This window comes from Aythya ferina, assembly GCF_964211825.1.
Source record: "Aythya ferina genome assembly, chromosome: 1".
Lineage (NCBI taxonomy): Eukaryota > Metazoa > Chordata > Aves > Anseriformes > Anatidae > Aythya > Aythya ferina.
In genome coordinates, this window is record NC_140296.1 from 32,337,911 (window position 1) to 32,359,272 (window position 21,362).

At 44.2% G+C, this 21,362-nt stretch overlaps 1 protein-coding gene across 5 annotated transcripts in view; it reads left to right on the plus strand.

Annotated features, from left to right (window-relative positions):
* The window catches only part of ELF1 (E74 like ETS transcription factor 1), a 74,276-nt gene that overhangs the window by 40,811 nt on the left and 12,103 nt on the right, over positions 1-21,362 (plus strand). For all 5 annotated transcript variants that reach the window (XM_084510087.1, XM_084510088.1, XM_084510091.1 and 2 more), the window contains exons 2-6: positions 219-523; positions 7,252-7,426; positions 14,760-14,867; positions 15,644-15,805; positions 20,342-20,425. In XM_084510087.1, the coding sequence (XP_084366213.1) occupies positions 452-523; positions 7,252-7,426; positions 14,760-14,867; positions 15,644-15,805; positions 20,342-20,425 (601 nt within the window). In that variant the 5' untranslated portion in view covers positions 219-451. The remainder of the gene's footprint in view (positions 1-218; positions 524-7,251; positions 7,427-14,759; positions 14,868-15,643; positions 15,806-20,341; positions 20,426-21,362) is intronic.

The window sequence follows — 21,362 nt, forward strand, 5'->3', positions numbered from 1 at the left end:
TGCTTCCTGAACCAGTCCTGCGCTTCGTGGGAGCAAAAATTTGCATGTGGTGATTAGGAGCAGTAATACCCGTGGAGATACAAAGGTGTCTGCCTTGCTCCGAGCTAGAGAAAACCTTTCTAGTGAGCAAGGACCAGCCTTTTCTGTGGCTGCTGCTCTTTCAAGTAGCAATCATTTCTTAATTATAACTTTTTTTTTTCCTCTCTTTCTCTCCTCAGAGATAAAAGGCTGCCCACGTGGGAAAACCACCTCAGGAAAGGATTTCCCTTGGTTTGTTTCCCTTTGAGAAGAGGAGGACCCGGGAGCGCTGATGGTTCAGAAATCCTAAAAGCGGCCCTTGGTTCGGTTCCTGCCTTTCTGCCCCGCTGGCCCGCGGTGCCGCTCCTCAGCCTCTGACATTTGGGGAACGTTTTTCTTCGTATGTGGAGCTGAGAGCTGGGAATGCGTTATTATGGCAGCAGTGGTACAGCAGAATGAGCTCGTGTTTGAATTCGCCAGCAACGTCATGGAGGACGAGCAGCAGGTACGGGGCCGCGTGAGAGATCCCCTTCGTTCGAGGGGAAACACGAGGAGGAAAAAAAAAAAATGCCACGTAAAACACCAGCAAGCCAACGCTGAGCTCATTCTTGTTGCGGCAGATCTCTGTGCAGTTTCCAAAGCTTCCTGTAACTTGCACGAGCCCAGCAGAAATGGGTTGAAATGTTGCAATTGCTGCAGTATCGCAGAGGCCTCCTCTGAAAATGTTTTTCTCCTGTCACTGATGTGTGCCAGTAAAATCCAGTTGTGATGCGAAATTCCTAAAATTCTGATATTTGGCTGTTGCTTTCGCTTTTCCAGTGTGCTAGGCTAAAATCTGGAAAAAGTAAGTGTGATACCACAGGAGCCGTAGATGTCACCTCTCTCCTTTATACAGATGGGTTCCTAAATCACATTGCTATTCAGAACTAAGCTTCAAACCAATTGAAAGGGGTTTCTTTCATGCTGAAGGGAAAATAAATATTTCCATCTCGTGAGACTCTCAGGTAGGTTTAGATGATCTGAACCACATCCTGCGAGTCCTGAGGCTTCAGCGAAGGATTCCTGCTGTAAAAGTCAGGCAGCTCTTCTGTTAAGTGGTGGCTAACGGTAGGGTTTTGCATTTTTTTAACAAGAAATTAGATTTCTCAGTGGTATGGAGAGACGTTTCATAGCCTTACAGAGAGCATAGGACGTCTCAGTCTTACGGAGAGCCAGCTGAGAAGTGCTGTTGCAAACTGGCCCTCTTTTTGTGAATGTGAAAAGGATTTGTTCTCCTCTGCTTCAAAAATACTGTTGGCTTCAGAACCCTGTCCCTGGGTTTGCTCCGTGCCCTGATGTTTGGCTGGTTTGGTGTCCCGTTGGTGCTGTCAGCGTCACAGGATCGTTTCAATGAACTGAGCGTTGTCTCTCTGAAGTGCTAACTCAGTTTTGGGTGGAACTAGTAATGTAACTTCCTTCCCTGTATTTTTCCAGAGCTTGGGGATTTAGATATGGGAATTGCACAAACATAGTAGAAAACGAGCTGGATTTTTCACCTCTGCTTTTTGTTTGTTGCTGGTTTTTCTTTACAAGAGAGAGGAGAGGGGAAAATCGAGAAGTAGAGGTCTTCTTCACTCTGATTTCTGGAAAGAGCAGTGCAAGCACACGTGGCTTCGTTCATTTTAGCTGTGCATTGTGTATCTTTCAATTTCTTCAGATGTTCACCTGAAAAACTTTAAAAAACACCCCAAAAGACACCCGAAGGCCACAACAGAACATCTCTCGCTGCAAACACTCGGATGTGAGCTGTGTTTAAATCAGCAGGTCGCCTTGGGTCAGCTCGCAAAGATTCGGCTGTGTGAGGGCAGGTATTAAACATCGGGGCTGGAAAAGGAGCCTGCAGCAGGGAAGGAGCTGGGGAGCTGGAGCAAGGTTTAACTCAGGGAAAGATACGTAAAAGGACATGAACACAAAAAGATTTGACCTGCTTCTTGCACCTGGGAGCTGTCAGCGCAGGAATTGCTGAAGGTTTCAGCTCCGGACAGATAGATCGCATTTAGGGATGCATACCCCAATGTGGGTACTTAGGAATTAAAGCTCTGGAAGTGCTCTGTGTTGATCAAAAGCATTTTTTTGAGCTTCATCGGGATGTTAAATGTGCCATCTTCATACTTACATGCCCATTAACTCAACTTTGGGTTGCTGGAGTTGAAAGAACCGTGGTGCTTTCCTCCTTGGCGAAGCTCTGCCTGCAGCCCTGTTGTGCCGAGAGCTGTCAGGACACGGAACAGCTGTGGGGAGAGCTTCGGGGTCTAGATGGCAGCTACACACAGTGCTTCGGGGAAGTCATAAATTCGTGGCCATCTATTTATTTTTGTAAAGCCTTGGTTAAACAGCCATAAATTAGGAACAAACCATTTGCAAATGTAAGCAGTCAGCCACCGGCAGATGTCAGTGGGAGGGACTTGGTCGCATGGCCCCACGTGAACAGGAAAGGCTCTCTTGTATCAGCTCCATCCCTTTCAATTTAGAAAATATTTTATTTTATTTTTCTTGGAGGCCTAATTCATAGCATCGTGCTTATATGGTGGTGGGAAAGAAGTGGGGTGAAAATGTCTTCATAATTTTGAGGAGGGAACAAGTGACTTGTCCTAATGCTCCTGATAAGCCGACTGGCTGCTGCTACGTGTCAGAGATCATGTTTAAACAGAGGTTTTGTGGATTTTTGTTTTGTTTTAAGAGAGACCACACATGCAAAACTGTGCAGGAGCTCCTCCAGGATTTGGCTACGCCTGGAACTGCTTCGCTCCCCTTCTGCAGCTTCTTCCCTCAGTGCCTTTTCATTTAGCCCTTCGTTATCTGACAGCTACCGTGATACTTGATCAGGATGGTCTTGATATAAAAAGCTGAATTCAAGCAACCACAGAGGCTGGATCCACGCTAGTAAGCTGTAAACGATGCCAGGGATATGCACCACATCGCCTCATCCCTTAATTTTTTAGCCTTGTCCCCAGCACGACTGCTCTGTGCCATGTAGCACTCTTCCAAGTAGATCTGAAATCTGCTCCTTAGGTTGGGATGAGACTTCTGCACCATCTTCTCCTGCCTTGGTTTACTCTTCCACAACATCATCCAATGTTCTGGAATATAAATCCGTGCTGAGGTTGCCTCCCTGAGAAGGCAAGCAGCATCTATCTGCTTCCAAACCCCCGCTGCCAAGCTCGGTAATGTCTCAGAGCCTGGCTGTGGGAACGCCCAGACAGTCAAGAGACTGCTTCAGGGAGAGAAAACCGAAGGCCATTTTCTAGTCACCGAAATCACTTTGCCTGCTTTCGATTACCGGGGGGATTTTTGTTGCTTTGTTTCCAAGTAAATGGCCAACTACATCTCAAGGCTGAATTCTGTTACTTTTTTTACAAAGCCAGTTTCTTCACCGATGTTTCTTTTTTCTTTTTCTCCCAATGTAGCTTTTCCCTGTTGCGTGTTTTTCTTAGCACTGATCACTCCCTTTTATAAAATGTCATCCAAACCAGTTAGCTGCTCGTCACTGTGTTCCTGGGACAACACATTTTCTGGAAGAGATGTGGATTGTCCCTTGGATGGATCTGAATTGTCATATAAGAAGACGCTACTTCCAGAGCAGAAGAAATCCCCTTCTTTTCCATTTGCACAACCAGTTTGGTATTTTGCGAAAATTTTTGAGAGGAAGAAAAAGAAATCTCTCAAGAATGTCAAACACTGAAGATAAAGAAGAATTTGAGAGCGTGAAGGAAGATTGTTGCCATTAGCGTTCCCCCGAGGAGGGTAGGGTTCAGTTTTTCCCATCATGGAGAAGTAGCTTTTGAAACTAAATAAGCTGTTTTGTTAATGAAGTCATAGAGTCACAGAATTATTGGGTTGGAAGGGTCCTTAGAGATCATCTCAATTCCACCCCCCTGCCATGGGCAGGGACACCTCCCACCAGCCCAGGTTGCCCAAAGACCCGTCCAGCCTGGCCTTGAGCACCTCCAGGGATGGGGCAGCCACAGCTTCTCTGGGCAGCCTGGGCCAGAGCCTCACCACCCTCTGAGGGAAGAATTTTCTCCTAACATCTAACCTAAATCTCTCCTCTTGTAGTTTAAAACCATCTCCTCTTGTCCTGCCATTATCTGCTTGAGCAAAGAGTTGCTCTCCAGCTTTCTTCTAAGCCCCCTGTAAGTACTGAAAAGTGAAAAAGTGCAATGAAACCATAACCAGTTGCAAATCTTGTACAAAACCGTAGTTTTTTGCAAAAAATATATTTAACATTTGATTTATTTGCAGTTGCATTTGTGCTTTTCTTCCTGAATGCGTTTTTTATATCTGTTCCAGCCTTTTCACAACACTGGCAAGACAGAAAAGCCATACTTTGTACAGCATTAATAAATGAATTGGAAGCAGGTGTAATAATGGTATAAAAAAAAAAAGGCCAGAGGGAGTGATATTTACTCTGACTCCAGTTTAAAGCTGTTATTAATTTAGAGAAAATCCCGTTTAATGTGTCTTAGCGTGAACCAATGCTCTTCTGCATGACTCTCCAAGTGGCTTCACTCTTCATCTTTCATCTTCTGGCCGAGCGGCGTGTCAGCAGGCTCCTCCAGTTGTCCAGCTCCAAATTCACACAGCCCCCGGGTATCCCCCTGGTGTAGACAGGCACAGTTTACCCTTACAGAATAGATCACATTTGGTCGTTAGTTTTCACAACAGACTGACTGATAGGGTGGGATATAAATAGGGCTTTGAGAACCTCGGATAAAAATGTCTAAGGCTCTGTTGGGTTTATCTGTGTTTCCCTCAGTATTTGGCAAAAGGGGTTTTATGACTGAAGAGTAACTTTGGGGTATTTTTTTCTCTCAGAAACAAAGTTAGTGACATGAGCTGCAGTTGTTAGAGAAGGACAGCGCTGAGCCAGTCGTTTTTCATCCAGAAGGATGAAGCTCACTTCTAAGATGTTGCAGATAGATGCCTACAGGATGGATGTCTACATCAGGAATAGCCACCCCAACACCTCTGCCTCTTTAGAGTCAATGGAGAGAACTGGGAGTTTTTAGGGGATGATCCTACTGTAGCACAGGAGCCTACAACTGGACAAGGAAACGTGCTCTAAAAATACCTATTTCTCCCTGTTGACTCTGAAGGAAACCCGGGGTTATTAGCTTAAGCCAGTAACCATCCCTGGAGGTCTCTAAAAGACGTTTAGTTGTAGAGCTCAGTGACATGGTTTAGTGGAGGACTGGTTAGTGTTAGGTCAGAGGTTGGGCTCGGTGATCTTGGAGGTCTCTTCCAACCTAGACGATTCTGTGGCTCTGAGTGCCTGAACCACAGCTGTTTGAAGTTAGGTGAGGTGAACTTCACCCCTAGTGTCTATGAGCTCAAGTAGGATGAGAATACTAAATACTAAATACTTCATATTTGTGTTTCTCCAACCCAAAATCCATCATTTTACCTGTTCGGTAGGCCAATGAACAGATGCTCGCAAAATGCCCTCTTTTTCTTGCCTGCAGGTGACAGGAGCCTGAGTGTAGTACGTAAACTCTGCTTAATTTTTTTTAATGTGGTTATGTAGATGTGTGTACAGTATATGTGGTTTCCACCACAAAACGTATAAACTGTGGTATATTTCTGAAATTGGGGTGCTCAAGCTATTTTTGTAGCATGAATTTTATCTCAGTGGTGAGGCTGTGATGGGCTATTGTCCTCCCAGTTCATGGAGCTGTTGAAAATAAAACCTTTCTAACGCATGCAGTATTTTATTTTTCTTCTCTCTTCGTAGTGCTTTATCTTTTTTTACCCAGTTTGCTTTCACATAACCAAATCTACGAGTCTGGTCTGCCTTTAACGGCTCTGCCTTTTGCTGGTTTTATTGCTCTCCCCCCACGTTACTCTCTTTGAAGCTTATGTTCCGTGGAGTTTGGCAGGTTAGCTGTGGATTTTTGTTTTCCTTTGGGTTTTGTTGATTTTGTGGTGTGTTTTATTTATTTGTTTAGTTTAGTTTAGCAGAGTGTTTATGATAGAAACCCATAGAAATATTAGTTCTGTGTCTGAATTCTTCCTTTTTTTTTTCCTGACCCTGCCTCCCGTTGCCGTTGTCTGCATGGAGCCAGTAGCTCTGGGAGCATTTCCCACCGCTGGTGGCCTGAGTAGTGGTGAGATTGTGAGACGGGAGCAATGCCTAAGTGAACTCACAACCAAACATTGCTGTTTTTTTCTTGTGTAGTTAACTAAAATCTGCTTGATCTGTGCGTACTTTGTTCTGTGGAGAGCGAGACCAAACGCATACACACCGATTTTCTCACAGCAGCACATTGAACAACTTTATTATTTTTTTTTAGGCTTGCCACATTCATAAAGCAATTTGTGTTTGTAGTGAGAGAGCTTTCGAGTTACACCAGGCTTTCTTTGAGCCCGCTGTGCTATCAGCAGCTCTGCCTTTCTTCCTGCAAATGACATTTTGAAAAAGGCGCTTTGGAAAATACTGTTTCTGCAGTAGATGGTATTTTCTGAAAACCTCTTCCTGTTGAATGGTTGTCTTGTCAGAGAACGTGCATCTTACTGTTGCTGGCCAGCTTGACTTCTGCCTTTCCAGCTGCCCCTTTTCTTCTGTATCTTACGGAAAATAATTGTTGAGAGAAGGAGAACGACTGAAAGCGGTCTTGGGAAGGAAAGAGGGGGAGCGAGTGAAGGAGGCCCTAAGAATTAGAGAGGGAAAGTAATATGGGACATGCATCAAGCACTTCCCTGTTGCTCTGGGACTAAATGTCCCCTGATTGTGATCGCCAGCGAGTGCCTTGTGGGAGACCTGATGCCTGTGAGACCTTCCTGTGGGCCTTGCAGCCTCCCCACCCCTCCGCCCCCAGCTTGGCAGGAAGATCGAGCAGTGCTCGCCGCGAGTTGCTTGCCTGCTGTCGTTGCCAGCACAGTTTGGCATTTACTGCGCCGCTCCTCTCCTCCGTCACGTCAGCTTCTAAGCTGGAAAATGCAGCTGTGGGAGTCTCGTATTAACCTGCTGGAATAAAGTCAGGATTTAGACACTACAGACTCTGGCCCATGGCAGGACACTGCTGCTGTTTTATTTGGTGTGCTAAAAATCATCCAATTCTTCTTCAAACCACCTAACATCGAGGTGATGTAGAAATATTCAGGTCTGCTGAAATACTCATCAGCAAGTGCTTAGGTCAGGCACGGTCTAAGTACCATTACTCTAATTTTCCTTTCATTATTTTTTTTCCCCTGCAGCTCGGGGATCCATCCATTTTCCCTGCTGTCATCGTGGAACACGTCCCCAGCGCTGAGCTCCTACACAACTACTCCGGCTTAACCTGCGTGGACGAGCCCAGTGACATGATCACCGAGAGCTCTCTGGACGTCGCAGAGGAGCAAATCATAGAAGACGACGATATCACCCTCACAGGTTTGCAGTAAAAACACTTCTCTGCCATGCTCTTTCGTCAGGATGGCTGTGGCAGTGACAAAAAGCAATAAGAAACAAAGTTATAATAGTGTTGAATGCTGTTAATTCTGTACAAGACAGAGAAAATGGCATTAATACCATTACCAGGTGGCTTGCAATCCCAGCTGTACAGCTGTTACGGTGAAGAGTTTCATTTATCAATAGAGATGAAGACAGAGTCCTGCTCGGAGTGCCAGAAAGAGTTTTCGTTGCAATTAATGGGATATTTGTGCTGATATTTTTGCAGTTGTTTAATGCTTGGTACATTTTGCAGTTGTTTAATGCTAAGTAAACATACGTAACAAAAAGCAATAATAAAGCAACGATGTACAGGATCTATAGAGCCATTGCTTTTCGCTTCCTGAGGGTATAGAAGCAGCCAGCAATAAAATGTACGTGTAAGCATGGTCTTGGAGGGCTTTTCCAACCTTTACGATTCGAAGTGCACTCAGCACAGTATTCGCTTTGGATTTCTGATGACGATTAATGTCTAAAATACAAATGTTCTGCATGAATTCTCTTAGGAAGGGTAGCCCCAAAGAGAAAATGATTCTCATGGAAAGCTCAAAGATAAGTCAAATTTAAAAACCAAACACAACAACAGAGAGACCTCTCAGCAAACAAAAATTTACTGAAATTACACGTTTGAAGCATTTTTGTGAAGTCTGAGAGGTTGGGTAGATGCTTACAGCGCTGAGATCTGTCTCAGTGTCATCTTTCAGCAGCGAGGTTCCCCACCTGACCTGTCTCCAGGGCTGGAGACAGCTTGCTGCTTGCAGTCATGCTTTTGACATTGCTTCCCAAGACATGCTCTGATACAATCTTTTACCACCAAGAGCAAAACAAAAACTCACCAAAACTTGACATGAGGTACAGTTCACAGAGCAGGCTGACATGAGCCGTTCCCAGTAAATCTGATAATATCCCCCCCCACTTTTTTTTAAGCCGTGAATTTTCTGTGAACAGACTGTGACTGTGCAAATGAGCTAGCTGATTATTCGAGAAGGTTTTTACATGCTTAAACGTTATTTCACGTGGAGACCTCTTGCCAACCATTCACATTAATTATTCACACTCGATCTGGCATTTCCTCCGTGTGTTACTGCAGCGCCACTTCACGCGGCTGTGCGAACGTTTCCTGGGTGCTGGATGTCGTGGTTTTTGTGAGTCCCTATCCACTACAATGCCTCGTGTGTGAATTCACATTTGCATGAGTAATTGCGAAACGCCACTTTTCTGACTCCTCTTGTTAACATACTTTGCTGCTCACATAAATGATCACATGAGGAGGGTTTGCAGATTGCTGCCAGAGACTGCAAATCTGTAATCCTTGTAACTGGTGGTGTCCAAGGGATACTTTGGAGGCGGACAAGTGCTGTATTGTTAACATCATCCCACTGTGGTTCAAGCAGTCTGGTTTTCTTTAAAGGCCGAGTCCTTAGAAGACCAGAGCTGTGACTTCGGAGAGATTATTGTAGTGACTGGCTGAAAGCTCCCAAGGGAAGGTGGCTCAGCGCTGGGTTTCGATCAGGGAGCCATCCTGCCAGCCTCAAGCATGGTTACAGGGCCAGGACTCCCCATGGGAGTGGGGAGAGGGCGTAGAGAAGGACCAAGGAGCCCTCCATCACCTTCCTGCACCACCTTCGGGCTGCGGGTGCACAGACCAAACTCTCAGTCCACGTGCAAACACATTTTGCAGTGGCTTGCTTGTGGGATGGGGCTAATCATAACTAAAATTTCCCACCTCCTCTGTTTTCTCGCTTGCTTTTTTCCTCTCTTTGAAGCTCCCGTCTTGATGTTAATGGTATGTTTGCTCCCAGCAGTGAAATGCATTGTTTTGCTCTTTGAAGTCTGTACAAATCTTTTCAGTCACTTTCACATTATGCCATCGAGAGAGAATCAGACCTTGTAAAGACTGCACTAATTCCAGATTAAAATATTCACAAGGCTGAAGTTCCCAGCAAAATGAAACCGAAAATGCCATCATTTATGACTAAACATTACTCAGAAATGCTTAATATTCATGATTCTTTTTTGAAGCTACAAGTTTTTCAATACTGTGTCTGTCATAACTTAAGCTTCTCTTTTCCCCTAAACTACCAGAAATTAGAGGTAGGTCTGCTTTTAGTGCTGGATCTGCAGAAATGCAGACTCTGGTAGGCTTTTCTGTCTATAGGATATAGTGTAAGCCATTCAAAACCACAGCTATTACACACCCATGATGACTTATCTGTAGCATAAATTATGACCTGCAGAACACGACAGCTGTAAGAACAGCATGTTTTACTTGAAACCCTGCAGGAAGGTGGCCAACAACCAGCTTATCTTAGAAGAAACTTAGAAGTTTTATCACTGACGACAATATTGATTTTTTTTATCTCCCTGAAAAACACGGGGGATAAAGTTTCCTGTATCGTAAATTTCAGGCCACCTCGTCAGATGGTATGATTTGCTACACTTTATTTACCTTATTAATGTAACTAATTAGGGTTACCAAATGCATAGGAAGGAGGAATTAATTGGATTATGCAACTTCCTGAAGTATTTTTTTTTTCCTATCTCAGCACTGGCAGGTTTAATATAAAAGAAAATAAATTAGTTAATCAAACTCTCTGCCATTTTTTGGTTCACCTGTGCTGGCTTTGTTAGGATGGGATCGGTGAGGGGTCCTTGCTGACAAAGTTTGGATACGTGAGGGGCAGAAAATTTGCACCGTGCCCTAGTCTGAGTCCCGAGCACAGAAATAGGGGTTCTCTTGGAAGAGGAATGAAGCTCAACAACCAACTCCGAAGCTCTTGTATGGTCTTTCCAAGGTAGGTAGGATTTGGCTTGTCTGTGTGGTGAACCTCTATCACTGATGGCATAAGCCAAAGTGCTCGATAAGAGAACGAAGGGAAAGAGTTGCTAGATGCTGTTACCCAGCACAACCCCAGCGTGCTCAGTAATCATTTATAATGCTGCAAAGAAATCCAAAGGACTATTTGGTTGGAAGCAGGATTTCACAGCCTTAATCCATGAGGATTTTTAGTTGACAACATGCCAGTTGTAAAATAAAAAAAAAAAAGGCTACGGTCTCAGTTACTTTGCAGAGAAGTTATTCAGTGCTGCTGATACCATCTGGTTAAAAACGAGGAGTGTTTTTCCATATAGCTCCCCAATGAGATGATCTTGCTTGTAAATTTTAAAGCCTTGTTTAAAAAAGAAAACAAAGTGTGATGGATAGGCCTCCTGAAATACATATGTTCTTAAAGCAGCACTTGGTTTTCCAGCTCTGGTTAACAATCATGCAGAACTTAGATTAAAAAGCAATCACTTAAATTTTACAGCCAGTCATTCTGAAAAAAAGAGGTCTCAGGCTGTGTGTGATGGATCTCTCCCTCCTTGGAGCAGGTTTAGATCCCTTCCAGCGTTACTCTGAGATTCTGTGGTCCCCTTTTTTTTTGTCTCTAGTAAGATCAGCGCTGCCTTTAAATACAGCTGTGAGTAGCACAGCCCTTATCTAGCCCAGACAAGGGCTCGCTTTGCTCTTTGGAGATGATGGCCAGGAGAAGTACGAGTGAGTTGGGATCACTGGAAGTGGTAGGATGGGATCACCGAGCCTTTTGGACAAGGCAGGGGCCACCACGTTAGGATCCTGCTCGTGTAGAGAGGTGTTAAAGCTTTCAGGCAGGGCAGCAGACAGCAGGAATTCAGGCTGAGGGAGGGAACTTCCAGCTGGGTATCTCCTTTCTTTCCCCAGCAGGTGAGAAGAGCAGAAAGCCGTGTTTGGGCAGGCCTCATGCTGGCTGTGGGCTCTGATTCATCGCAAACGCGCGTTTGCAGTAATTGGGTTGTAATTGGCAGACAGGTACACAGGCTTAAATTTGTGGCTTGCTCAGATAAACAAGGGCTTGAGTACCCTGGGAAAAAAAAAAAAAAAAAGTTACTTCTGGGTGTGGTTTTGTTTTCTTTAGCTTTTTTTCTTTCCTTTTGGAAGTTTCTACCTATTTAAGATAGCATTTGACACACGATGCTTCTCTGAAATGAAAAACCCACGCCGTTTTGCCAACCGTGACTTCACCCAAGTGGGACAAAGAAGCTATTTAACCCCATTTCTTCTTAAATCTGTGACTGCATCGTAATTTCACGTGATTGGAATATGTATTGGCAACCTTAAGGGGGAAGACTACAATAACAGACAGCAGCCTGCCCTGCTAGCCGAGCTGGTTATCTCTGAGGACCGTCTGGAGTGATGCTGCTCGTAGGACAGAGAGCTTGTGCTTGACCTGCTCTGTGTGGCACTCCACAGCTTGTTTGGCTTAGCTCTCGAGTGCTTGTAATCCAAAATTATTTCCAGCCGTTTTATGGGACTAAATTGCCTCACTGCATGATCAAAAAAAGTGCGAAGCCCGGCTCGTGTTAAGTGAGAGGAGTTTGGATCGTGAACCAGGGGCAGAGACAGGAGGCACAACCACATCCCTGTTTTTTCAGCAGCGGAGGATGATTAATTTGGCCCAAACCGTCCTGTGAAGTCATCTTCTAAGAAGAGGCTGAACGGGTGTTAGTAAGGGGATTAACGTGGTTAAGAAACTTATTTTTGGCATTCTGTGTCTGTGGATAGACAGATACCTGTAGCTGTTGCTCCTTACGTTTACTGTGAGCATCAAATTATATTAAGCTTGCTGCTAATACAATAATTAAAAGTTCCTTTCAGCACTTTCAGCTGTGGCTGGGCTACGTCTCGCAGCGGCGCCGTGAAGCAGGGAAGCTCTGCCTGGCTTCCCCCATTGCTCAGAGTAAAGGATGGGCTCTGCTCGGCTGCCTCGGCACGTGAAAGCAGGCGTGAAGGTTTGCTCCTTGGCCCCGGGGCCTGAACAAGCAGCCTCTCCTCCCTCCTGCCCTTCCACCACGCCGGGACCGGGGCGCAGCGACATGTGGCCATCGCCCTGCGTGGGCCGAGCTGGCTGGCGGCAGGGTGACTGCAGCTGGGACAGGGCGCGGGGCATGAAGGCGCCGAGGGAAGCAATTAGCTCTTCGCTGTTGGCTGTAAAAAGCTGGCTGGTCCTGTCCCGGCCAGAGTCCGCTCAAACTCAGCTCTGGTGAGGCCGCGCCTCGAGTGCTGGGTTCATCTTTGGGCCCCTCAGTACCAGAAGGACATGGAGGCCCTGGACTGTGTCCAGAGCAGGGCTGCGAAGCTGTTGAGGGGCCTGGAGCACAAGGCCTGTGAGGAGCGGCTGAGGGAGCTGGGGGTGTTTGGGCTGGGGAAGAGGAGGCTCAGGGGAGACCTCATTGCTCTCTGCAGCTACCTGAAAGGAAGGGGTGGGGAGCTGGGGGTCGGCCTCTGCTCACAGATAACCAGTGACAGGACCAGAGGGAATGGCCTCAGGTTGCGCCAGGGGAGGTTCAGGCTGGAAATGAGGAGACATTTCTGCTCAGAAAGAGCAGTCAGGCACTGGGACGGGTTGCCCAGGGAGGTGGTGGAGTCACCGTCCCTGGGGGTGTTCAAGGAGAGGTTGGACGTGGTGCTTGGGGACGTGGTTTGGTGGGTGACACTGGTGGTAGGGGAATGGTTGGACCAGGTGATCTTGGAGGTCCCTTCCCACCCCAATGATTCCATGTTTCTAACAGCGCGAGGCTGCTGGAAGCTGGCAGGGCCGTGTTCCTGTAGTGAGGGTGACATTGGTGTTGCAGTCTTTGTTACACTGATAGGTAATATGGAAAGCTCCTGTCCAAATAAAACTCCAAAACAGAACCAGAAGCGATTACAGCAGCACTGAATGGGCTTCGCTTGCATCCAGTGCCCTCCCCAGCTGCCGGGCAGTGCCCGGGGGAGCTGTCAGGCTCTGGCAGCCAGCCTGGGCCCGAGATGCTCTGCAGCTTTGCTCCTGACCCCGCAGGCTGCATGACAGAAGTGCCACCGGTTCGCTGCCCTGCCTCACTTTGTGCACTTCATTCTGTGCTCGTTGCCTCCCCTTCTCTCATTTCACAACGGGAACCTCCCCAGCTCCACGTTTCTCATAAGACACCAGCTAGCAGCGCGGGGCCTGGACTTGCTTGAATTTCTGTGCGAGGCACTGGGTGGAGCAGGTGCCGTAGAGCTGGCAGGGAAGCCAGGCACAGTGACTGCAGGGCAGAGGTGCCCAACACCCACATCACCTTCACTGTGCATGGGTGTGAGCTTCTGATGCTCGCAGCGTGGTAGTACCAAGGTCGAGAAAAAAATCTGGGAGGTAAGGAGGCTTCTGTAAATCACAGCAGGGTGGAGGAGGTAGGGCTGATGCGTCTGAGTGTCTGCATTTATCTTCGTCCTTTCCTGGTGATACAGTTGCTGAAGATGTGAGCATTTGGAGTGAAATTGTCTTTCTTGTTGTTTTTTTTTTAATTATTATGGGATTGATTATTGCTGGTGGGCTGGGTGCTTTGTTTTTGCTGTGATTAAAAAATAGTATAGCAGTTCTACTTCCTGTAATAAACCTCTTAGTTTTATGCAAAGAAGAAATGTTCTTTCTGAGGTCAGTGTGTTTTATGGTACGTTTTTGTTTGCTCTGTCAGTCAGTCAGTCTCGTTCTTTCTTTCTGTCTTTTCTTTTTTTTTTGTGTGCATGTGTGACTACCCCACCCAAAATTCCTCAAAGTTAAACACAAGAGAGGGTTTGGAGCTGACTCATTGCAGGGCTAAGAAAGTAACTAAGGTTCATTTGATCCTAGGGAGGGGAATATTAGCACAGCCCTTTGTAGCACTTTGATAAATGCAAGCGAAATACCTAACATAGGCCAAAATTCATGGCACAGGATAAGGAAGGCTGGCCTGTGCGTTTCCACCAACAAAACGATTTATAAAAGAAGGTGTTAAACTGTTCTCAAGGTTTATGCTACTTGATAGTGGAATTAACGTTTACCTCTTTTTTGCCATGCTACAATTATTTTGAAAAAAGAATAATCCTCTGACCACCGTAAGAAGAAAGAGCAGGTTTTCTAAGGATACTGTTGAGAATATCGTTTGCGGTAGTAGCATTTTTCAGGTCTTACAGGCATCGTGTTCTGCTGCATGTACTTGATCAGCAAGTGGAAGGGTTAGAAAGACAGGGCAGAAATGAAAGGTTGTTTTTCTAATACATATAATTGTAAAAGTATAATGCAGTAAAGGAATGAAGTGATTGCATTGCACATTTTCTCCCTAGAAAACCCGTTACTGCTCATCTGGTAGAAGAGTGGTTGCTGCTTTCTTGCTACAAATGATAAATAAATACCACTCTGAACCTTTAAGTCCAGTTTGTAGCTTGGTTACAATTAATATTATGTTCTCTTGCTTTCAGTTGAAGCATCTTGTCATAATGGGGATGAAACAATTGAAACAATTGAAGCTGCCGAAGCACTGCTCAATATGGACTCCCCTGGTCCAATGCTGGATGAAAAAAGGATAAGTAAGTTTTGTATGAAAGCAAAGCAGTCTCTGTTTGCCTTGTTTGCCTGTTTGAAACAAGGAGGGAGTCAGTATTTTGTGGTTGCATGGAACGGGTAGGAATATTTTGCTTCCAGACTTTACACATGTAGTTTAGATAAGAGAAATCCCGTGTTGTAGGCACTGAAGCCTACAGCTTCAAAGCCACTGCTTTGAGAACATGTTGAGCCCACAGCTGAACATTGATGGGTGAGGAAGAATCAAAGATCAGAGGGAAGGTGTGAACAAAGTGAGGTTGTTTAGACTGCTCTGTTTGGTTTGGCTGATAGAGGATGAATCTGTTTATGTTTGCCCAGAGAAGCTGTGGCTGCCCCATCCCTGGAGGTGCTCAAGGCCAGGCTGGATGGGGCCTTGGGCAACCTGGGCTGGTGGGAGGTGTCCCTGCCCATGGCAGGGGGGTTGGACTAGACGATATTTGAGGTCCCTTCCAACCCAAACCATTCTGTGATTCCTTGTTGGTAACATAGAAGAATATATACTTACATGTTTAGATTGCGTTACCTATGAATAAATACGTGTCAGCACGTTGTAATAGTGTTTTTTAGGGGAGCAGGTTATGTCATTAAACTGTTCTGTTTTAATACAGATTATGGGTGATTATGATTATGGGTGGATATATTCAATTATGAACTGCTCTCTTCTCCCATGGAGGCAATAAGTGTCATAGTTTTATTTCATTCTATGTTTAAAAGTCCTTGTGGCTGTGTGAAAATCTTCCTGTTGTCCCTTTCCCTTAAGCAACTATGTTTGGTGCAACGGAAGATGAAGACATGGTAGCTCCTATTACACACGTGTCAGTCACACTTGATGGGATCCCCGAGGTGGTGGAAGTTCAAGCCCCAGACCCTTACGCTGAGTCGCCAGAGACTCCCGAATATGAACAACCAAAGAAGAAAAAAGGTAAGATGCTGCTGCAGAGCAGTGGTGTGGAGTAGAGAGCAGTCAGCAGCATGCTTATCTCCCCTCGTGAGTCTTTCGAACCATGCTGGATGTCACGTCAGAATAACTCGGTGTCCCCAGCTGGAAATACAGAGAAAGGATTTTCTTACTGGGACTCCAAGCACAAATACTGATGCTTAGATACTGATGATGTTGGAGAGGTAGCAATGATTGCTTGTCTGACAGGAAACGTGGATCTCTGCTCGCTCCTATTTACAGGTGCTTTTTCAGAGGAAAATTGCATTACAAGCTATTGCCACGAGTGCTGAAGTATTTTAATTAGCTCTTGTTTTGCTTCTACTGAAAATGCTCGGTCTGTGCAGAATATGGGATCATATTGAGGGCTTTTTTTAACCTCTCTTCAATATAAACTGTGCTTTTTTGTTTTTTTTTTTCTTCTTTCTATATAGCTGCACGCTATAGTAAGTGCCAGTCCCGTTTGCAGTAGGGGGTAGTTATCTGTGAAAGGCATCATACAGGCCTCTGGAAATGCTGCGGGAGCTTCCTGAGCCCCGTGTGTGTCACAAGGCCTGCTAGGGACGGGTGTGGGTCAGGAGCTCTCCGATTCCCGTCAGAAAGCTGAACTGAAACTGCTGTGGAAGGGAGCTTTACCAGCAGCTGCTTGAGAGGGCTGCTGGGGAAACTACCATGAGATAACCAACTGTAAGAAGACTTTAACTGTTTGTTTTTTCTTTTCTTCTTCTTAATGTTGGCTGCTGTGTGGGTCAAAACAAAGAGCCTCTGTCTGCCAGACTTTTAACCTCTTTGGCTTGACACTTTCATACCCTCTTTCTTCTTGTGCTTCTGCTTACTCCCACTCCTTCCTCCTTGCTAGCTGTAGGTTAAAAAGTCAGTTGCTCCACATTGAGGGTTTTGTGTTTGTTTTTTTTTAATCATTATATCGGGTAGAAGAAATGCTAGAAAAGATACTTCAGCTTGGAGTTTCATTAACTGCCAGTTTTCAATGAAACTGGGACTCCTGTAGATCAATGTTTTGATCTGAGTGATGCTCAAATGTTATATCAAAATGTGCAGGGATTTATAAGGCATTGGCCAACAGCAATTGCTGCAAAATGTTACTTAATTTGCAGTGCATTTCTAATGACATGCAGGTTTTATTAGTTTTGTTCTTCAGACGTGCAGTATGTTTCCCTTCCTTTGCTCAATTTTGTGGCAGAGCAGAGGATTGTGGACATTTTGTCATCTGCATGCCAGCCACGATCTTCTTACGGACTTAAAGCATATCTAACCCAACAGCTGAAGTTGTAGGGCTGCACTGCGCAGAGCACTGCTAGCTAACTGAGGTGGAATGGCACTGCCAAGTAGAGCTTCTCCAAGAACATCTTCTCCAGAAGTGACGGGGTGTTTTTACCTATTTTCCTTGTGAGCCATTCTGCTGCAGCATGTGTGCTGTATCCACCCATCAGCTCCACTCCAGCCCCGTGCTCAGCAGGATGGTTGTGCTCGTGAATGTCTGAGCACCGAGCTGCTGAGCTACGGAGCAAAAGGGCTGGAAGAACAAAGGGATGTCAGAGGAAGAGACTTGGATATTTGCTATATGAATTCCTTTAGTTCCACTTTTGCTAGTGCAAAGAAGTGTATCAATCTTTTTTCCTGTTTGATAAAAAATATTCTCTTGGGATGAACATCTCATTTTCTAAATATCACATCCATTTGGAACAGGAACGTCGAACCTGAAGTGTTTTTACAACCATGAAAATGGGAAAGTGGAAATAAAAATCATACATTCCATTATCTGTACAAAACGATGGCAGCCCCTCTTAGCCTCCTGCACATTCTGCACCCTTCCTCTTTGTGAAATTCTCTCTTAAAAAGGAACGTAGTAATGTACTCTGACATGGAACAAATTCATGCTCTGTTGAACCAAAGGAGGAAGTGTGCTAACGCTTAATGTACTTTCAGTAAATATCTTCTTTTAAACAAAGGAAACATATCTTGTGTGTCTCTGCTAACTGTGTTTTTGATAGTATCAGTGTATGAAGATTATAGCTCGCAGCGTCGTCTAAAAACATCATCTTCAGTTATCTCTAGTCCACTTCTAGAGCACTAAAATCAATACCCTTCTGTAAACGAGTTTCGCGTACGTCACTGATTTCTAATTTTGGATAAGTTTGTGGTAGAGGACTGTCCAGACGGGATGTCTTCAAGTAGTCTAGGTTGAGGTAAGAGGACCCAGAATTGCTGCAGCAGCAGAATTTGTATTTAGTAGCCTAGCTTATCTGTAATCAAAAAAGTGCATTATATGTGAGCAGCACTTGTGTTTCCTGAAGCTGACCAGCAGTAATTAAGTCATGACTTAATTGAGACTTCATCCACTTCGTTTGCTTTAAAACCCTTTCTCATTCAGACACAGGTAACTAATTACATCAAAGGAACGCTCCCTACTCCTCGACTGCTTGTATTTACATGTGGGCAGGAGGGGGGAACAAGGTGAGCCCTGAACAGTCGTCCCATAACGTGTAAGGGGAGAAAAGCACTTACCCAGAGTTACCCTGAGGGGTTTCCAGTGCCATAGTAGCTGACCTACAGAAGACTGACTTCTGGATGAACCCATAAAAGACTGTAGGAGTGGCCTACAGAAAAATGACTCTTATTGAGCAACCTGGGCTGGTGGGAGGTGTCCCTGCCCATGGCAGGGGGTTGGAACCAGATGCTTTTTAAGGTCCCTTCCAACCGAAACCATTCTGTGATTCTATGACTTCGTCTAGACATTTTAGGGAAGGAAAAGAAAAAAAAAAAAAGACATTATTTGCAACCAGTGATGGTCAGTGATATAAAGATTCTAAAAATGTACTCCAGTAGTTCTTAATTGTTTTGTATGACCACGTATGACAAAACCAGTATTGTAGGATTTCTTCCCTCTGTCGTCATTCAAATCAAGGAAGGCGTTAATGGCCAGGGTGGTTAATGGCCAAAGCTGAACTTTGTGTCCTATGCTCAGTCATGAATCTTGTCTGAATTGAAGCAAGAAAATGAGAGGGCTCCATGCATTCATAGTCTTCCCTCACGGTAGCTGTCAACCAGCTATCCCTACTCCCATTCCTGTTTGGGAAAAAAAACAAAAGGGAGGGAGAAAGAAAGGAAAAAGTGCAAAGGTAGACTAGGCAACACTGCGAATGACAAAAGGTGAGAGTGCTCAAACCAGTCTGTTTTATGGCTTCTTAATAGATACCCGGAAATCTAAAACAAAGCACACAGCCCAGGCTGTCCTTGAGCATTTTAGCTGAGAGTTAGTGAAGCTCCCTGACCCTAATTCTGTGATCCTGTGCTTATTCTGCAGGTTTGTCTCTCGTATTAAGGAAGCCCCTAAAAACAAAACTGAAAGTGGAATGTCACTGTGAGGGGGATGGCACAGACCTATTTGTCCTACCTCTGTTGAACGTAAACTCCTTTGGAAATGCAATAAGTGGAGAAAAAGAAAAATACTTTTCTTTAGATCTTAATTTAGGATAGTAGAGGTTACTTGGATTAGAAGTGCATTTCTGAGTCCTGTCTGCTTGGACTGTTCTGCCTCAAAGGAGCAGAGGCAGTATGTGAATAGTTTAGGTATTGTTAACATACTAAAGGATCACAGCAAAACCTGATGAGAGGGATTTATCATTTCATAAATATGTTCTGAAGATTTCTGATTCATTACAGTAGCTCTAAAAGCTGATATTGAATGAGATCTAATGAAGGAAGAGGTTCAGGGTTTGATCTTGAAAAATACTTCAGTATGACCTAATTTTTTTATTCCACTCATGTTTACATAGTTGATTTCTCAACATTTTCAAATTCTTGTCACCACTTGCAACTAACTTCTTCCAGTCATCACACTAGACAGAGCAACCATGTTTCTGGCTTTAAAAAGCAGAGTTTTTCAGAGCCACTTACTGGTTCTGCTGAACTTAAAAAAAAAAAAAAAAAACAACCAACTTTCTTTCCTTTACCTGTAGCCAGCACTGAGAAAGGAATAAGAAAGATCAGGACTGAGAAGTGTTTTCTTCACACGACAGTGCAGTTGTCTTCTATCAGTGGGGGCTTCCAGCCAATTAAATAATCAGACAGTGTTGTTTTATCCCTAAATTCCATTTTGGCAGTGGCTGAACAAGATAGTTCTCTGTATTTAATTGAGCCTTTTCTATTGAAACTCTTCTGACCACAGTTTATAGCTTATTTTGCTCATCTCTTCTGCGTTAAATGCTGTTAAGAGTACCTAAAAAGCCACGGAAGTTTCCAAGGCACACGGACTTTGGAAAAGTGAGCATAATTTTTACTATAAGCACAGTAAAATTATAGGGGAATCAGTCGTATTGCAGAAATTGAAAAAAACTCAGAACTGAATTCTTAAAGGATTAAAAATTGAATCTTCTCTGAACAGAGAAAACAAGTATCTTTTTTTTTTTTTTTTTAAGATCGTTCCTTGTTCTTTTTTATTTATTCTCTTTTATTATTTTTTTTCTAATCTGAAGTTGATTCACTGGTGGTTTATTTCAGGGAAGAAGCCAAAACCCACTCGTCCTGAGTCCCCTACCACAACTCCAAACATATCTGTGAAAAAGAAAAACAAAGATGGAAAGGGTAAGTTCAAGGAGTTGTCACCAACATTTTTTAAATGACTTTTGTTTCTGACTGACATGTGAAAAGGAACAGTTCACTAGTTTTCCTGTGATGTAAAAACAGGTCTTGTGTTCAAAGACATTTAATTGTAAATTAAGTAATAAATAAATTAATTGTAAATTAAGTAATAAATAAATGAATAAATAAATGGTGGAAGAAACTTTTTTGTGAGATAACCCAGTTCCTAGGGAGCACGATATATTTCTCATCTCAGTTGCAAGGGTTCTTGGAAAATCCTCAACCCCCCACAGAGGCTGCTGCGTTTCAAGCGAAGTCATGGGGAACTCTTTGCATTGTATTAGGGTTTCTTGGGAGGTGGTTACGTTGACAGATGATCTTTGAAAACATTTTCCATCTGTGTGTGTCTAATTCTTCATGAGGAGATAATCAAGGCTGCCAGCTGGCAGTAGGAAGCACCAAGGCCTCACTTTTGAGGGAAGTTAGAAAGCTGCTAGAAGACTTGGGCAGACAGCTTGGGTTTTTGACACTTCTTCAATTCCTCCATATTTGCTTTTGCAGAGAGATTTTCTACAATAAGAGAAAAAATGTTTACAAGTAATAAAATTTTAAAAATCAAAAACTTGCTTTATTATTATTACTGTTGTTATTATTCCAGACCTGATTGTTACATGAAATAAAAGAATCAGAGGAACCTCAAGGTAGTGCTGTCACGAAATAATGGAAAATATCAAAGCAGCCATCCACCAAGTTAAGCGGCAGAAGAGTCCTAAGGGTTTTGTTGCTTATAGCAAGGGTGCACCATAACGTTTGTCCATTGTTACAAAATTGTTAATTCAGAAGGAATTAAAAAGGAGTCTGTTGCCTGAAACCACGAAAAAAAGCTTCCACAAAAGCGTAATTGTTCAGCATTTTGAGGAACACAGAATCGAAGCAAAAG